Consider the following 18431-nt stretch of genomic DNA (forward strand, 5'->3'; position numbering starts at 1 on the left):
GCCTGAAGCTGGTGAAGTCCAAAAGTGTTTTGAGTATAACGTCTGTAGTCCCTGGAGACCATGCTAATCAAAGGCTTATGGGAGTTGTAGCTCTCATATCCGAATACCATCTACTTGGGGAAATGGTTAGAAGTAAACAGAGTTTTACTTGAGTGCTGAGACCAGCATAGGCTGAGTTGAGAAAACTTTATGTTTTCAAGGAATTTTTGCAGATGAAAAACTATGGGCCAGTTTGGTGTGCATATTAATCTAATAGGAAAAAAAACCTGGAAGTGGAAAAATGTGTCTGTGTGTGTGTAAAATAAATAAAAAAAATAGGACTCACTGATTAACAGAATAAATAACTGTTGGGAGAGACCCATAAGAAAGCTTTGATGGGAGTAGTTTCTTTAGAAATTAGATGAATGTTTTTATCTAACACTAAATCATACTTTGATTTTAGATGGTCCACTTATTTTGCATTCAGTACCATCTTGGTTCCCTTCCTGTGCAATTCCATAAAGTAATTTATTTCATTCTGAAGGTCTTATTGTAATTATTATGATAGGAAGATTTGCCAACCTCTGCTGCTTAGGGAAGCAGTATTGGTTCAGACAGATTGATAATCTTACTCAGTACAAAACAGCTCCAGATCTTTGATCTCTGATCTGAAATGCCTCTCTGAAATTTGGCAACCGTGTTCCTCCACAGAAAGAATGCAAGCCACGCTGTGAGCAAGACCAGTTCCACTGCAAGAGCGGCCACTGCATCCCACTGCGATGGCGCTGTGATGCCGATGCCGATTGCATGGATGGCAGTGATGAGGAAGACTGCGGCACCAGGGGTAACGGCCGTCGGAATTCCTTCCCTTGAAAGAGTGGATGATAATTATATTCCAAAGCTAGGTCTCAGATCCCAGTACTGAGACAATAACAATAGAAATAGAATTGGAAGAAAGATGCCAGTACCCCTGCAAGAAATGTGTTGCAGGGATGCTCTGGTTTTTCCTTTATGGGAGGAGTCTCTAAACAGCCCTTGGCAATAAGACGCTGGCTAGGGAATTCTGGGAGTTGAAGTCCACACTTCTTAAAGCTGCTGAGATTGAGAAACACTGGTCTAAGGGGAGGGCCATGTACCTGCAATGAGCCCTGCTAAGATACTGAGGCCTAAGGATGCCAGGCATAAGGCCATCCCAGATCAGGTGGTACGTGCTGATTCCTGGTTGTGGAACTTGTCGTTGCTTTTTTAAATCCTTTGATACTGCTCACAACTCAGGAGGGGTATTGGTGCTCAGGAATGAGGTTGTTGATGACATGCTTTTGTGGCCTCTTTATAGTGCGGACTTGCCCTCTTGACGAGTTCCAGTGTAACAACACTCTGTGCAAGCCACTGGCCTGGAAATGTGATGGTGAGGATGACTGTGGTGACAACTCTGATGAAAATCCTGAAGAATGCTGTGAGTATCCTTGCTCCTGTGATGAGCTCCCGCTTCTCGTTTCATCACTTCCTCTTTTCAGCTGATTGGTGGCTAGGAGGTTCACAGGGAACTAGGGCCACGCAGAATCTAGGTTTTGACAGCTGTACGGGCCAAATTCAATGCCCCCTTCCTCAGATTCTCACCTGACTTCCAGTTAGGAACACTCCATGCTACTCTCAGGAGCTGAGGTCCCCAAGAATTTCTAGACTCAGGGAAAGAGACAGTGGGTTTTGTACTGTATTCTGGGAGGAAGCTGGCAGCTGATTCTGTACTGTATCCAGTATACAGGAATGCTTACAGGATTGTGACTTTGAAAATGAACCAGTTCTGAGGAATTGTCTAGACTCATACAGGATGAAATTGGAGGAGTTTCACCAGGACCCCCTGATCTCATGAAAGAGGTTTTAAGGTGCAGAATCTGAAAAAGCACTGTTCTAAGTCAGCCACAAAGTTGTTGGTACGTTGAGGAACAAGACAAGACAAAATGTTGCAGTGGTTAGAGTATAAAACTAAAATTAGGGAGTTGTTTGTTCACTATAGATATGCAAATATGAAAAATCCTGTTGGTGAAACTATCTACGTTATTAGGTCAGTGTTTGAGTTACCATGTTTTCCTACACGTTAAAAAAAATGAATGCTTCATAATAGTTTACATTTACAAGTCTCATAATATGCAAGGGTATATTTCTTCTAATTTGCATCCAATAAAAATGGCCCAAGAACTTTTCTAAACAAAAATGTAAATTGTCCTGTTCTCACCCTGTTTATTTTAAATGCCAATTCTACCAACGCTGAAGTCCCCCACAGTGCAAAGTCCAATTAATTTGTGGTCGCATTTCTTTGCATCCTTTGTGTTCAAATCTCCAATTATCCACAAAAGTCACAGGCTGATCTGAAGTCAGATCTGAGTTAAAAGGGAGCTTCAATCATACTTGCCAAAGGCCTGGGTGAAGAGTCAGGTCTTCAGGTCCCTTCACAACACCAGCAGGGTGGAGGCAATTCAGATCTTGGGGGAATGAGGGCAGGTGCTGTGATAGAGAATGTGTGCTTCTGGGGTCCCGATAAATGGCATAGTTTAGGAACCTGGAGTGTCCCATCACCTGGGAAAGACCCATTCAGGTCCCAGAGGTAGAAGAAAATACCTCCACAAGGCTTGGGAAAGCTGCTGACCACAGCACATTCAAGGTAGAGCTGGATAGATCCATGTGGGAGGGCAGACACCTCTTTAGTTCTCAGGTGAAAGGTCTCATATCTTCCACAGTTCACCATTCAGGTAAGGCCACTGAGCTGAGAGGGTGGCCACAGTCTTCCAGAAGTTGCAGGTGTAAACAGTGGGGTTTCAGCATAGCCAGAAACCACTGTGGTACCCCCTCATTCCCTCAAACTGAGAGTGAGGAGCCAGAAAAAACTAGATGATGTCCAGAATCCTACAGACTCCTGCCAATTTGTATTTTCCACAACGGGAATGGAGAAATGGGAGAGGGGGGACCAACCACATATTTCATGGGCCCCAAGAGCACCGTGACTCCAAATCATTCTGGTTCTCCTTTTCACACTTTGTCTTTGCTTCTGTTTTCTGGTGCAGTGAAGTTCCAGTGTCCTCCCAATAGACCGTTCCGTTGCAAGAACGACCGTGTGTGTCTGTGGATTGGCCGCCAGTGTGATGGTATTGACAACTGTGGTGATGGCACTGATGAGCTGTTCTGTGGTGAGTGTTTCAGCTATCTGTGCAGAAGCATGGCAGACTCCCCCCACCACCAATATGAATAAACTCGGCAGTCTTGGGTCATTTGTACTAATCCTATTGTACAACTGACAAACAGAAGCCAATAACCACAGAGTAGCTAAAGCAAGGTTTCCCAGAGTCTTCTGGTAATGTCCTGCGTGAAAATTATTCCTGAACTTCTAACTATTTACTCCTAAGTTAAGGCAAAGTCCCTGTCGAAGCAAACTCAGTTTGTGAACGTAGTCTTGGCAGCAGTTCTGAAATAGTTGGCCATTACTTCCTTCTGGGATGTTTTTTCGATTTCCCTGTCTAGCTATAGCTCTGGTAATCCCTGATGATCTCTCATCCAAGTCTGATCTCCTTAGCTTTTTTCGAATCAACCAAGGTTGGGTAGGTTCTTCCAGAATGGCCTTCATTTCAAGGAGTTTCCCCCTGTGTTTCTGCATGAATCACTGCCCTAAGCTTCCTGAGTGATTTGTGTGGAGATGTAACAGGCAGCATTCACAGTGGAATTCACGGTCCAGCCACATCTGTGGAGATGCAGACTAAATTCACGATTCTTCTTTGGAAGGGAAGACAAGGGAATTAAGAAGATCGAATCGTGATATCGTGATGCATTCCTTTGGCTTCTCACTGTCGTCTTTTTAATCACACAGATTCACCAACCACCAGACCTAGGAGTTGCAGCCATGAGAAGAATGAGTTCCTCTGCACAAATGGAAAATGTATCAGCGCTGAGCATCGGTGCAACTTCTTTGATGACTGTGGAGATGGGTCTGATGAGGATAATTGCTTGCAGGGTGAGGGGACGAATCACTGAATGTGGATAATCTTGGATAGCCGAGGAGGTGTTATTTTTTGTTTCAGGTGTGGGGGGAGGGAGGGAGGGAGGGACAGCTTGGGGCACACAGAGGAAAAATTGTTAGCTTGCTATGATGAAACTCCAAGTGGTTTGACAGATTACATGCTTGCTCCCCATTCCACCTCCAGCTGTTGTCCTCTCTCTCTTGTTGGTACGACTGATGTGTAATTTGTCTATTCCCATTTTGTGCTTGCAGATCCCAAGACGTACGGCTGTCACACCAATGTAACCATGTGTGGCGATGAAGCCAAATGCATCCAGACCCCCTCATCTGTGTACTGCACCTGCCGCAGTGGCTTTCAGAAGGTGCCAGGCAAGAATTTCTGCCAAGGTATGAGGCCAACTTTGTCCATTATGTGCTGTAAATATATTCTTTAAAAATGGTACCCTTATGAACCTCCTCCTCTCTCTTTTAAGTCTCCAACAAAGCTTAACTTGGTCATATTTGAAACAAAAATATAGGAAATCAGCCTTGTATTATATTCATTTGTTAAAAGCAAAATCTAAAATTTATTGATTCCCTGGCTGTAGCAATATCAGTGCATTCAGTAAGTCTATATCATCATCTGACAATACAAAAGAAGACCTTTTGTAAACCATGATGGAAATGTAACTGCTTGAGCATAACCTGTTCTGGGTTTTTTTTTTTACAAAAATGTGTTTATACTTTTGCTCTATTCATCTATCTTCTATCCTATCCTATCCTATCCTATTCTATTTTATTCTATCCTATCTATATTCTATATTTATATATATTTAGAATCTTTATATTCTACTCTACTCTATTTTACCTTCCTTGCCACTCTGTAGGGAGGCTACTGGAAACAGTACCTTAGAGTAGCTTTTCTAGTGACTGAGCATGTGCCAAGTAGCTTTCTGCAAGGGTTGCCCAGGAGAGGAGCCATTGTGGCTAGTTGCACTTAGTAAGTTAGGACTAGTGAAAAATATTTCTATTGAGGCAGGCCTTTTAGTTATTTTTGGCATGCAGCACCAGGAGTTCCCATCTTCAGGCACCTGCTAAGGAGGGGAATCCATTGACAATCTCTCTAACCTTTCCCCCTTCTCATTTTTGGTGTTACTGTCTGTGCATCTGCCCTTTCCATGCAAAAGAGCAAGAAGAAGTCATCACCTCTATATATTTCATCTGGATCTTTTGTGGTTGCAGAGAGAGAGAGGGAAGCAAATGGGTGGGAGCAGTACTGGGGAAGAGGATCTGAAGTCACTTAAGAAGGGGAAACCCCTTTCTTCTCAAATCCTTGAAACTGGCACTGATTATCCTTTTGTGCTGTTGATTCTGATTTCAGGTTGTTTGAATATTTGTTCATGCTCTGTGTGTGTGTGTGTTGCATCATTGCCTTTCAAAATTGTTTCCTGCTGTGGGAGCCTTTAAGGACTGAAGGTCAGAACCTTCGTATTAAGGAAGTAAAATAAGGGGAGCCAGGTGCCACACAATTCAAAAAGAGGAAAGAGTCCTGATTGGAGAGGGGCTTGTGTGTGGCTGATGCAAGGCGGGAAGCCCACCCATAGCACTGGACTGACAGGCATCCTCATCAGCCAAAAGCTGATGGTGCTCCTGGCTTGCCAGGTGTGCTGCAGCTGTAATTTGAGCTTCCCTCTAAAACTTTGCATTATTCATCCCCCCTCTCTGGCTAATGACAGGAACTGCAGGGAAATCAATGTTCGCAATCTACTCTCTAGTGCTAAATTAACACCTGATTGGCAGTGAGATAGAGCATAGGAGAAGGAAGGTAGTCATTTGGGGATTCCAAACACTCCTCCAGCCTCTGCTTTTTTGTGGTAATGATGATAAATCAGAACAACGGTAACTATGGAAAGACTTGTCCTTTTAACTGGCATGCTTTTTTTTCTTCTTTTGGTGGTGCCTGTACAGAATGGTTTTGAAAAGGGAAGTCTTGCGTGCAAGCTCACAGTCCAACTCTAGGACAGACAAGGAGGAAGAAAGAAGATACAAGAAGGAAGGGGTTTTTTCCCTATGAACAATCCAAGCCTAGAAGCTAGCCAGATGCTCATTCTCAGACAAATTAAATCGAGTTTTCCATTTTGATAATAGGTTTGCCTGTGTGAATGAATATGCATTTCTCCGGAGGAATTTTACTACTTCCTTGACAGAAAACACGCTAGAATGGCTCTTTGAGTTCATGATTTCAGTGAGCTTTGTACTCAGATCCCAAAATCTCTTTCATGATTATTTTACAGTCCTGTTCCCAAGTTTTCATTGTACACGTATAGCCAAGATTGTTTCTCTTGATTTTTATACACGTATGTAGCCATCATATTATTTCCTTTTGGAAATAAGCAGCATTATTCCTGGGAACAACCTTCCGTTCTAATCAGTTATGTGGTGGCATTAGATTCAAACAATCCATTACAACTGAAATAAAAAAGCAAGAGGCAAGTGGAATCCTGAAGGAATGTATTACTTTCTACCCATGAACTCCCCGGCCAATAGGTGATTATATGAGCCATATATAATTTTGACAGAACCAAATTCTAATGTACCCTGCAGAGGTTCCCACTTTTCCTGTGTACTGTTTTGTTACTCATTGTTTTGTTACTCATGACTCTTACAGCAGAAAAAAAATGTTGTGAGTTTTGCAGAACAGTATCTTTCCACAATACTCCCTCTTTTGGTCATTTACATCCAGTGATCTTGTTTTATGTCTTCCTTGCTCCACGCAGACATTAATGAATGCCTGAACTTCAGGGTGTGCAGTCATCTCTGCAACAACACCAAAGGCTCCTATATGTGCACTTGTGCCAGGAACTTCCAGAAGACTCATCATATGTGCAAGGCTGAAGGTACCGGAAGCGGCGTTAGGATGGGAGCTTTATTTTATATGCGGTGCAGCATCCCCGTATATATAAGCGCACAAATCAGCTGATGGTGGGGTTTAATAAGATTGGAACAGATCAGTGTAGGGTTACTTCATTTACCTATCCATTTCTGATCTGGCATATTTTTCTGAATGAAAAAGATCAGAAATATTTATCAGGGCTAATGTAGTTGCACTGATTCTGCTTTTTAAAAAATAAATGTCATGAACAAGGGATCTTTTCCAACTTAATGTAACTTTTTAAAAGCCAGCGTACTTAGAGCAGCATAGGATTCTTTTCACAAAGGCTTCTGCCGTTTTCTAGCAGTTCCTGGAATCACCATGAAACTCTGTTGTGTCATGTGGTAGAAAACACCATAGATAGAAGTCTTTGGTTTGGAAAGAGCATGGTGCTGCTGTAAGCATGGTGGATATTGTAAAAATTAAAGGAAGATCAAAGAGAAAACCCTTGACCAACATTTCAAAACCTTTCTTTCCAGCCTGGCACCCCTCCCTGAGGTATGTTAGCCCTGGAATTCTAGAAGTTGCTTTCCTGAACTTCTTTCTGGAAAGAACATAAGCTAGTTGGGCTTGGTTTATATTAACTTTTGTCCTGCTGGGAACAAAACAGTCAGATTTGCTCCTAGCAGGATAAGTGGCAAAACACTATTTAATCCCTATTTTTAATTGGCATGTATGATCAAGCATTGAGTGCCACAACGCATACTTTGGAGCATTACCATTCAAGAGCAGAGAGTTCTGGCCTTTGCAGCCAAATTCTCTTTGGCTGCTTCAAAGAAAAAATAAATTACAGTCTGTCTTTTACCTGATCAGAGGAAAATAAGGGATAAAGCTGAAGCAGAGCTGAGGATGAAACTAAAGTAGGGTGGCTGCGATGTTAAGACCCTTGGCTGATTGCAGAACTCCATTTCCTCATTATGGGGCCCAGTGAGTCAGGTTTTCTCTAAGCTCCTTAGCAGCCCTGAAGATGTTTCGTACACTGATTTCTGTGGGGGAAGAAAGAGCATATGTAGCTCTTGCTGTGCTTTGGGGGCCTAGAATTGTTAGACAGGCTCATCCTCTTTTTCATACAGGATGGGCTGTAAGGCACACATGTATTTTCACGCACAACGTTTTGCTGTAGGCCACCACCAAAGAAATCCACATGTGCAAATAAGTATGGAACGCCTGTGAAATCAGAGAGTTTCTTTTCTTAGCTGACAAGGAGAACGCCATGCCTGCTAGCACTGGGGCCATTTCCCTGAGGTGGGCGAACACATAGAGTTTGCATCTCAGGTTAAAATTCATCATGAGAATGCGGAGCAGTCGCATTGGCTCTCTGTTCCTGAAAATGGTGCCTTCCCCTCTTCTGTCTCGTTCATCTCACTGTAGGGAAGATTCACTCGTTCTCATGTTGAGCTCCTAAAGATCCATTTAATGGTTCTGTCCCTTTTAAGGTTCTGAGTATCAGATACTTTACATTGCCGATGACAATAAGATCCGCAGCATGTACCCTTTCAATCCAAACTCGGCCTACGAACCTGCCTTCCAAGGGGATGAGAACGTTCGCATTGCTGCAATGGACGTGTACGTCAAGGGTAACAAGATATACTGGACGAACTGGCACACGGGACGCATATCCTATCGGGACCTCCCATCCTCAGCTGGTTCTAGTGCCTCCAATCGTAACCGCCGGCAAATTGATGGTGGTGTCACCCATCTAAATGTAAGTGGCAGAAATTTAGGAGAAGACATGGCTGAGGAGCTCCCAGGGCTGTGATTGGGAAAAGGCCTTGAAGCTCATTCTGCTTCCTGCTCCCTCTTTCAGATCTCAGGGTTAAAGATGCCACGGGGCATTGCTGTAGATTGGGTGGCCGGGAACATTTACTGGACAGACTCGGGACGTGACGTCATTGAAGTAGCACAGATGAAGGGGGAGAATCGCAAGACACTGATCTCAGGCATGATTGATGAGCCGCATGCAATCGTGGTGGACCCGCTTCGAGGGTAAGAGAGGCCCCAGTACTCCTTCCAACTTGCCCTGCCCCTATAGGATGATCTTACAGAATGCCTTTCTCTTTATAGCATCATGTACTGGTCAGATTGGGGGAACCACCCTAAAATTGAAACAGCTGCAATGGATGGGACCCTGAGAGAGACTCTTGTCCAGGACAATATCCAGTGGCCTACTGGTGAGTTACGTGAATAATTTACTTTGGAGCCCAGATTTCTAATCAGAGCTGGGGATGGTGGAGATACGCTTGGCTTTCAGGGCTTTTGAAAAGTTAAGTATTGTCATCCACACTTGTGGTTTACCTGCAGGTCTGGCTGTTGATTATCATAATGAGCGCCTGTACTGGGCAGACGCCAAGCTCTCGGTCATTGGCAGCATCAGGCTCAATGGCACTGATCCAGTGGTGGCCATTGACAGCAAGAAAGGTAAAGAAAAAAAGCTTTAAAGGAGTCTGGCATGTCTGCTTTTGTGTGTGTATCTGTGCATGCTTGTGCGAGTATATGTGAAGGAGAAGTGATGGTATATTTCTGGTGAGACCTTAAAAACTACTTCTCTCCCCTAGGCAATGTACCCAGTACCTTTTTTGTTGTTGTTGTTAATACAGTAGATTATTATTGAATTAAAAGCAATTATTGTTTTTGAATCAAATGGGCAAGATATATCAACCAAAGTGATCCAGATTAGCAGTGCTACATCCCATTCTTTTTTCTAGAGAACTACCTTTGTTCCAGAAGTGCGATTGGGATAGTAGAACACTGCAGCCTACTTGCAGTCTAAGAAGTTGTCATCAGCTGAATGGCCTCTTCTTTCAGAGAACCTAGAGTATTTTTCACTGCAATTAGTACAGGATACAAAATTTCTTTTCCTTTCCACAGTGACAATCAATAGGATCGTTGTTCTTTCCCTGTCTTTGTGTTGGGGACACATATTTAGCTCACCTGGCCAAACTCAGATATTGTCTCCCAAATACTATGACAGAGAGAATTGCCCCACCAATTTCTTACTCCTCTTTCATGCCTTTTTCCTCTAGGACTCAGCCACCCCTTCAGCATTGACATTTTTGAAGACTACATTTATGGTGTCACTTACATCAACAATCGCATCTTCAAGATCCACAAGTTTGGCCATGGCTCTGTCACCAATCTTACAGCCGGACTAAACCATGCCACTGATGTGGTACTCTACCACCAGTATAAACAGCCAGATGGTTAGTATTACATCATGGGGCATCACACCTAGCATTGAGTATTATATCATGGGCAACCAAGTGCAGAATTCATGGCAAAAAAGCCACTTTGACTTTCTCAGAGTTTTAATGTGCTACATATGGAAGGCACTGGATCGGGAAAAGCTATAATGTAAGTTGGAATACTAGATTCATGTTTAAAATCAAAGTTGGCATATGGGTTAAGTTCAGTTTTAAGAAAGGCATAAGAGAAACAGTGAGGTATTTAAGATATTTCATCAGAACGGAACGGATAGAAAAAAACAGTATCAACCAGGGGTAAAGCTATTGTGGGGGGGAGTTGGCTTGATATCAGAATTTGACTATCTGCAAAATGGATGCAAAGACCATGATAACTACAGTATAGGTGGATTCAGTCTCTGAATTGACAGAGCTAATTACTGTCATAGCTTTGCCTCTAGAAGTCCCTGAAGCATAGAACAAAAAAGTGGTGAAAGAAACCGATCTCCAAAACATGGAGATTTTTGCTTGTATGTTGGAGGTCAGACTATATAATTTCAGGCTGTAAATTACAGTTTGTCCATCATTATGGTTTGGTTTGTTGGGCAGTTGAGTTATTGACCCTTTTCAGATATTTAAAATGCCTTCAGCACATAGATTTAGCACAGATAAGTCAAGGAAGCACTGATGGAGTTAGATACATCGCTTTCCTATTTCTCTGTAAGAGATGTACTGCAGCAAAATAAGAGATGTGCAAAATGGGCCAATGGAACATTCAGTTTTCCTCCTAAATAGTCTGTGCCTTGGAATGCAGCCATCCAAGCATTCTGGGATTGCTTCTAAAATTCTGGAAGTACATTAGTTGGAACAGGAAGTGTTCTATAGAGTCGCTGAAACAGCAGAGGTATTGGTTAGATGATCCGTTGATTTTGGCTGTGCGCATTCCTTTCTACTTACATTTTCCACTCAGATGATTTCATCTGCGTGGAATTTGCTCACTTCAAATGTTTGCATTAACTCAGACACGTTATCAGCTAAACTGGAGACTGTGCGTTTTCAGGGTGATAATAAGCAGATATCGTAGTCTAGTGGATCACCAACAAATAGGGAAAAAAAGAATTGATCAGCATGGGCTCTGAGCCAGGGAAACAGAAGCTGGATAGTAAAAAGACTGTTCAGAAACCAAGGGAAAAGAAGGCAATCCAGAGGCTAGGAAATCAAGACTGTTTCCCGAGGTTCTCTTTCCCTCTTTGGAATCCAAAGGATCTGCCGTGCAGCAACAGAGGAAGTTTTACCAGAGGCCACTGCTGAACTTTCACGTTTCCTGTCTTTTCTCTCCAGTGACCAACCCGTGTGACAGGAAGAAGTGTGAATGGCTCTGCCTCCTGAGCCCAAGTGGTCCTGTGTGCACCTGCCCCAATGGCAGGAGGCTGGACAATGGCATATGTGTACTGGCTCCCTCGCCTACTGTCTCACCTGTTGGTATGTCCATCTCCCCTTCTATGCACAGAGCTCTCTTTCAGGTCTCTGCGGCTAGAACGTTGCTGCCCTTTAGTGGCTCAGCATTAATCCGTCCCAGTCAGCCCCTTTTAGGACATGCAAGAGGAATACTTGAACATGGTGGGCCCCATTTTTTGCATTTCTCCATTGGTCAATGAAAAGAGCTCAAGTATTCTTACCTTTTTGAAGTGGGTGGCAGTGAGAACCCTTCTAGATGAGTTTTGAACTGGGTCGCGGGAGTGAAAATAGTGGCAGTACGGAAATGCCCAGAGTATGCATCTTAGTCATAAAGCTCATGCTTTGTATGCAGAAGATCCAGACTCAGTCAGTGTCTTTTTCCAGATAAGATAATAAGAAAATATTGTGCTTGACCTAACCCAAGGCAGGCAGACCAGGAACCATACCTTTTCTTCTTTTTCAAAGGAGAACACAGTTTCATGATGAAGAGAGGACAGGATGCACCATACAAGTGGGAAGAGTTGGGGCGAGGGGACAAAATATGTTAAGCATGTTTAATGCTTAACAGCAATTTTGTTCTGCCTTTTTACATAAATGTAGCAGAATACCGCACAAGTGACTTTTGGCAGGAAATCAACACATTTCAGTGACTTGGTTAAAAGGACCACAAAGCTGCAGTTGAGGGTTACAGGGAGCTTACATCCTCCTGCCGTAACGTTCTTTGGGCTGTCTCTGAAGTTAATAACAATACAACACTGGGAACTAGACTGTCCTGTGTTTTTCTTACCTGGTGGGCTGATGCTTCTTAGGAAAAATAAGCATCAAAGCAAATCCATGTGCCACAAGTGTATAGAGAGCTGTTTCAGTTCCCAGGAGAGCAGTGAGTCTCTTTCCTGCTCTGTTTCTGACTTCCCCTTGCATTCTTTTATCTCTTTGTGGAGCAAGTAATGTTATATTGCTAGTCTGATCAGGAATAGCGGTACAGCTTTCTCATACAGAAGCAAGAGAAACTGTTTAGATTATACTTTACAATCTTGATACAATACCAAAGTATCAGTTGCCAGTCACTTAGCAGAAGAAATAATCTTTGTGCTTCTACCTAAGAACAAGGAGATGCAAATTAAAGGAGTTCTGCCTATGCCATGTATCCCATGGAATCGGGACTGTTACTGAGAAGCTTATTGTGCTTGTAAAGAACCCATAAATCTAGGAGAATGTGCAGAGCTACCTATTGCAGGACTGACCATATAAACATAGAGAGATGCCTTATACCAACCCTCAATCTTCAGTCCAGTTTTCCAAGGCTTCAAGCAGATAAGGGTCTTTCATATCTCCTGCTTCCTAACATATTCCAGGCACTGAATTTGGGACGTTCCACTCTATCACTGTGCTGTGGATCCTATCCTGAACCATTTACCCTGTAGTCTGTAGTAGGATGCTGCCAAGAATTTCTCACAGACTCTTGCACGCATCCGTCGATCTGTAGCTAGCCACAGATTAGTTATATCATTAAAAATGAAAGTCGTAATTTCTGTTGAGGATCTGTGACGTGTAAAATTCATGTGTGGGCTGGGGTTATACGTTTTGAAGTTGAAGCTTTCTCTTGGCACAGAAGCATTGTATTTTATTCGTTTTTAGTGAAGTTACCAGCTGTAATTTCTACCCAAATCTTGGGTCGTCTTCTTTCAGAGAAGGAAATTTCTTTGCTTGTAAGAATGTTAAGCACTGGTGATGCTGTTAAAATAGCGCATAATAATAAAAAGTAAGGAGAAGTTGGTTTTCATGTCTTCAAATGCTTCATTCTTCAGTTCCAGCCACTGATACTTGTGAGATCGTTTGCCTCAATGGTGGCAGCTGCTTCCTCAATGCACGCAAGCAGCCCAAGTGCCGGTGCCAACCCCGTTATATCGGGGAGAAGTGCCAGTATGACCAGTGCTCCGGCTATTGCCAGAATGGAGGCACTTGTGCTGCTTCTTTATCAGGTGAGTTGTCATAAAGGTTACAGAAAGAGGTGGATGTCCAGGGCTGGTCTAGGGTTGCAATACAGGAAGAAGAGGAGTGGAGAGCCCTGGCTTACGAAACTGAAAGAATGACAGCACTGCTCCATTGGGCACCAATGGGATTGGATACTCATGAGATGGGCGGTATCTAAATGTGAAATATAAATACAATAAATACCAGCAGAGCCCTCACTCTACTGATCCTTTTTTCTCCTATTGTTTCCCTATATTTTAAATTGGTTTTTACCCCAAAGGCCTGATAGTTCCATCAGTTCTTTGTAAAGGTGATATACACTTTGTACAGTGCTGTACGTCATACATCATAACTATTGTTATGCTGCAATCATAAGAATAATAGTTGCCGTAGGAGTTTTGGTGAATCTTCATTGTGCAGTCAAATCTTCATTGATTTGCTACTTTTCCAGTTCAAATACATAGAAACTCTGAGCCGTGGAAGACATTTGACAGCCATCATGGGCATTCAGTGAAATGCTTGGTTTCCTCCAGGAGTTCATGATACGGCCTTGCAAAGCATTTATTGGGCGGGATGTTCTCTGCCAGATCAAAACCAGACTTAATTGACAATCTCTTTCTTCCCTCCCACGCAGGAATGCCAACTTGCCGCTGCCCCAATGGCTTCACTGGTTCTCAGTGCAACAAGCCGGTGTGCATGGATTACTGCCTTAACAATGGCAGCTGTACGGTCAACCAGGGCAATCAGCCAAACTGCCGCTGCCCAGACGGTTACATTGGTGACAAGTGTCAGTTTCGTAAGTGTCCCTCTATTCCTAAGGGATGCCCTGAGAGTTTTGAAGTGTGGAGTCTGCCTATCGGTCACTGCCCCAGATTCTAACCAAAGGAAGGAAGTACAGAGAGATCAGCCAGACAGTCTTTTGCTACAGCAGGATTTTTCCTGACCCTCTAGAAGGTGGAGTGAAATCTTGGCCTTGCTTCCTTGCATCTTTCTTGGGATCAGTAGCAACACTGAAGGTGAAATTGGATAGAGAATATATACATTTCTCTCCATGAGTTGCTGTTATCCATCCAGTATGTAGTCACTTTGCTTAACCTATCATTAGGTACATATGCACACTGGGAGTGTGCTTGCACTTTTTGAGTATGCTCACAATCTCCGGGTACACCATAGAGATAGGCACAACTCACTGGTGTGGGAACAGAACGTGCCAGAATACTTTAGAATGTTCCATTCCCTCTTTGGGCCATACCATGGTTTCTGGAAGTAAATCCTCTGAATTGGAAGTGTCCCAAGTGGCATTCCAGATGAGACTGACCTGTTTCAGAATTGGACTACCCCCTGGAACAGCTTCCAGGTCAGGGGACTTACTTCTGGAAATCATTGAACCATTTGTGGAATGGCGTGGTCTTGGAGGGGGAGGGGAGGAGGAATGGGACATTCCAAAGCTGTCCAGAGCATTCTGTTTGCAAATCAATGAATTACTGTGCACGTCCCTAACGTGCTAGCACTTTTTAAAATGACAGTGGTACATAAGAGATTGAAAAAGATTCCAAGTGAGCTAGCACTGAATTGTTTGTGAATATCAGGCTAAGACAGAATCTCTGCTATGAATCTGGAATGAATCCTTTCCTCTCACACCACCATCTCTCTTGCACTTTCAGGCCTTTGTTCAAACTACTGTGAGAATAATGGCGTATGCCATTTGACAGCCTCTGGGACTCAGCAGTGTCGCTGCACAACAAATTATTACGGTGACCGCTGCCAGCATGACAAGTGTGACCGCTGTCTCAAGGGCAAATGCTCCATCAACAAGCAGACTGGCAATGTCACCTGCATGTAAGTATCTGGGATTTGTTGCAAGAAGTGCTGATGGGTGTGGAACAAGGACAGTCAAAGTTATTTGGGGTCAGTTGCTTGTAGAGGGAACAGCTCAACCCAGTACAAGGGATGGATGGATGGATGGATGGATGGAAGGAAGGAAGGAAGGAAGGAAGGAAGGAAGGAAGGAAGGAAGGAAGGAAGGAAGGAAGGAAGGAAGGAAGACCCACTATTAGAAATGAGAAAGAAGGAAGAAAAATTCATTACAAGAGAAAAGGCTGGGTCAGCGGGACCAGGGGAAAAGTCTCAGTAGCTAACAGCTCATGAAATGTGTATTGAAAGATTGAGAATCAGGGTGAGAAGTCTGGGCTCCATTGACCATTCTTTCCTTTGACCTTTGCAGCTGCCCTGATGGCAAGATGGCCCCCAGCTGTTTGACTTGCAACAACTACTGCATGAATGGGGGGACGTGCACCATGAATGCTGAAACTTCCATGCCAGAATGCCAGTGAGTTGGGAGGAAAATTGGAATGAAGGAAGGAATGTGCCCATCTGCTTGGAATAAAAGAAGAGATGAATACCCACCACTTTCCAGCATGATAATGGGAGCCGACTTCCCATATCATCCTGTTCCCCAGTTCTTGTCTCCTTCTGTTCTAAGGATATTTTTAGAACTAACCTATTGCCTTAGATCACGTACCGTAGTTGTTGAGCTTCATAACTCATGTAATCTGGCCCTGTTTTACTCTTCTCTCAGTCATTCTCCCTCCAATATTGCCCAAGCTCCTACTAGCATCTTCCCTGCTCAAAGGAGCTGTCTTACTTAGTTTATCTCAGATCCACCATACTTAGTTATTGCTTCTCACCCTACAGGTGCATCTTGGAAATGACAGGGGAGCGTTGTGAGAAATCTGTGAACAGTGTGCAGCAAAGCAACCGTACGTAGAGTGGGGAGGCCAAGCGTGCCTGTTGTAGGGACTGATCTGTGTCTGTGTGTGTTGGAAAGGTGTATTGGGAGGTTAGGGGTCATCTGTTCATAAAAAGATGATAAGCTTCCAAACCAAGCAGATGTGACCTATGACATTTCAATGTCTGGGAGCCTGCCTTCCACTATGTTTACGTGTGGAACAATCCACTAAGGTTATCTTTCCAGATCTGGTTGAGATGATAGGAGCTGTAATCAACCAGTTTGGCGGGCACTAGCAAAGAACAGTTCCCCTGCAAGAGTTGCCATTGAAATGAATAGGAAGATTGGCTTTCTTGTTCATTTATGTTAACATGTAGCCATTGTCGAGACAGAACAGAATATTTTCACTGTTCTCATAATGGAGCTGCTTTGAATTCTGCAGAGGACAGAAGAAATTCAGTATGGAAGGGTGTGAAAATTAAAGGTATATTCCCCACACCTTTATTGCAACAAAGAGTGTAGTGGGCAGGGAGAGCAATACTTCCCCCCACCCCCAGCCACTTCCAGATTGCAACCCCTTCTTCGCTATAAAAGTGAAGGCATTCTATTTATTTAAATAATTTAATTGTTGTACTTAAACCATTTATTTGCTCCAAGGTGGTTTACATGGTTCTCCCCTTTCCCAACCATTGCATCTGTGCAATAATACTGTAGAGTAAGTTACATTGAAGGTGCTTGGCCCAAGTTCATGCTTAGAAGGCACTTTGCTTCTGAGAGAAGAATCGAGGTCTCCACAGTGCTAACCACTACACAGCACTGTCTCTCATGGGAAATGGAGAGGAATGTACTCTCATTTATCAGGTCCTGTGGTCTTTCTCCACCAAAGAAGAAATATCAAGAGACATATATAAGGAGGAGGTAAATGGTGCACGTGTTTAGAGCAGGAGAGAGTTGGGGTAAATGTTTTCTAGGTTTCGAAGGCACAGAGAGAGGGGGCTTCTTAGTAACCAGCATCTCCCTACTTTTTCTAGGAACCGTGTCTATTGTCATTCCCATTCTGCTGCTGCTGCTCCTGATGCTCGTGGCTGGTGCTGTGGTCTGGTACAAAAAACGGATTAAAGGGTAAGCTGGGCATTCCAAAACAACGAATGTCAGTGGTATAAGAAGCCCTATATAACTACCATAGTGTAGGCTGGGTTTCTATTCTTAGATACAGGCTTACGTATTTCTATAAGCCGGCTTTTAGACAGATGCAAAACTCCCTTGGCTTCCCAGCAAAGGTTCAGCTTTGATTGTGTCTATAAGTCAGTCTGCAGCAGCTCTGTTCTCACTCATTACACTTTTGCCTTGGGTCAATAATTCCTTTCATGTGCCAAATTGGATTGAAGTACCTTGTATTGCAGTATATGTAGACTCATAATATAGTATCTGGATTGTCTTGGGAGGAAATGGACGGAGATGGTGTCTGCATACTTAGATCTAAATCTTCTGCCAAAATGCATGAACCTTTGGCTTCAAGAAAGTACTGGGAAGCCTTACAAAGAGAGGAAACGTCACTGAATGTACAGAGAGTCCCTGCTCCACCATGGCTGAAATAAAAGATACAGTAAACAGAAATCGGCATACGCACAAATCAAGTCTACAGAAAGTTATTTTATTCTTATATTGTCATAGAACTAAATCGAGTTCAGGGCCAGCTCAATCAGAAGTGTGGGTTGCCATTTATAGGGACTGGAAATCTCTCCTTTTTGCTGTTACTCAGTTCCTCATATTCCCAGTGCTACCTTAATCTGCTCCATTTCTGCGTCAGTTTGCAAATTAGCTCCCCCCCCCAAAAATTCTGCACAAGAAAATATACTAATTTCTGTGTGCTTGTTTCCTAATTTATCACCCATATACAGTTTCCTATGTATTGTCTCCTGATAACATCCATCGTGAACATTTTTAGCTGCAAACTGAAATACACAATTGTGGAAAATGGGGAAGATACGCATGTGTCTTCTGCTTTGCGCATAGATTGGGAAGGAGCAATTGGATAGATCAGTTGAAAGCAAACTGTTCTGCCCTTCTTCCCAAGTTGGCTTAGTAGCAAATATCGGTTGCCATTTCTTGTTAATCAGCTACCTTCCGTGATGTGAGGGTTCACTCTGTAACAGAAACTCTTCTGCAGTTATTCTTCAGGCTGAGGGCCAA

At 43.3% G+C, this 18431-nt stretch overlaps 1 protein-coding gene across 3 annotated transcripts in view; it reads left to right on the forward strand.

The window, feature by feature from the left end:
• LRP1 (LDL receptor related protein 1) overlaps positions 1–18431 on the forward strand; it is a 304990-nt gene that overhangs the window by 282632 nt on the left and 3927 nt on the right. For all 3 annotated transcript variants that reach the window (XM_088137949.1, XM_088137950.1, XM_088137951.1), the window contains 18 exons: positions 691–823; positions 1316–1435; positions 3042–3164; positions 3839–3982; positions 4241–4375; positions 6745–6864; positions 8336–8604; positions 8707–8885; positions 8964–9070; positions 9201–9317; positions 9923–10099; positions 11420–11560; positions 13345–13518; positions 14145–14306; positions 15175–15349; positions 15735–15839; positions 16205–16269; positions 17270–17360. In XM_088137949.1, the coding sequence (XP_087994075.1) occupies positions 691–823; positions 1316–1435; positions 3042–3164; positions 3839–3982; positions 4241–4375; positions 6745–6864; positions 8336–8604; positions 8707–8885; positions 8964–9070; positions 9201–9317; positions 9923–10099; positions 11420–11560; positions 13345–13518; positions 14145–14306; positions 15175–15349; positions 15735–15839; positions 16205–16269; positions 17270–17360 (2537 nt within the window). The remainder of the gene's footprint in view (positions 1–690; positions 824–1315; positions 1436–3041; positions 3165–3838; positions 3983–4240; positions 4376–6744; positions 6865–8335; positions 8605–8706; positions 8886–8963; positions 9071–9200; positions 9318–9922; positions 10100–11419; positions 11561–13344; positions 13519–14144; positions 14307–15174; positions 15350–15734; positions 15840–16204; positions 16270–17269; positions 17361–18431) is intronic.

The sequence above is a fragment of the Python bivittatus genome, unplaced genomic scaffold (genome assembly GCF_059951505.1).
Source record: "Python bivittatus isolate LINGU-HERP-01145 unplaced genomic scaffold, Pbiv_v1 ctg000220_np1212, whole genome shotgun sequence".
In the NCBI taxonomy this organism is placed as follows: domain Eukaryota; kingdom Metazoa; phylum Chordata; class Lepidosauria; order Squamata; family Pythonidae; genus Python; species Python bivittatus.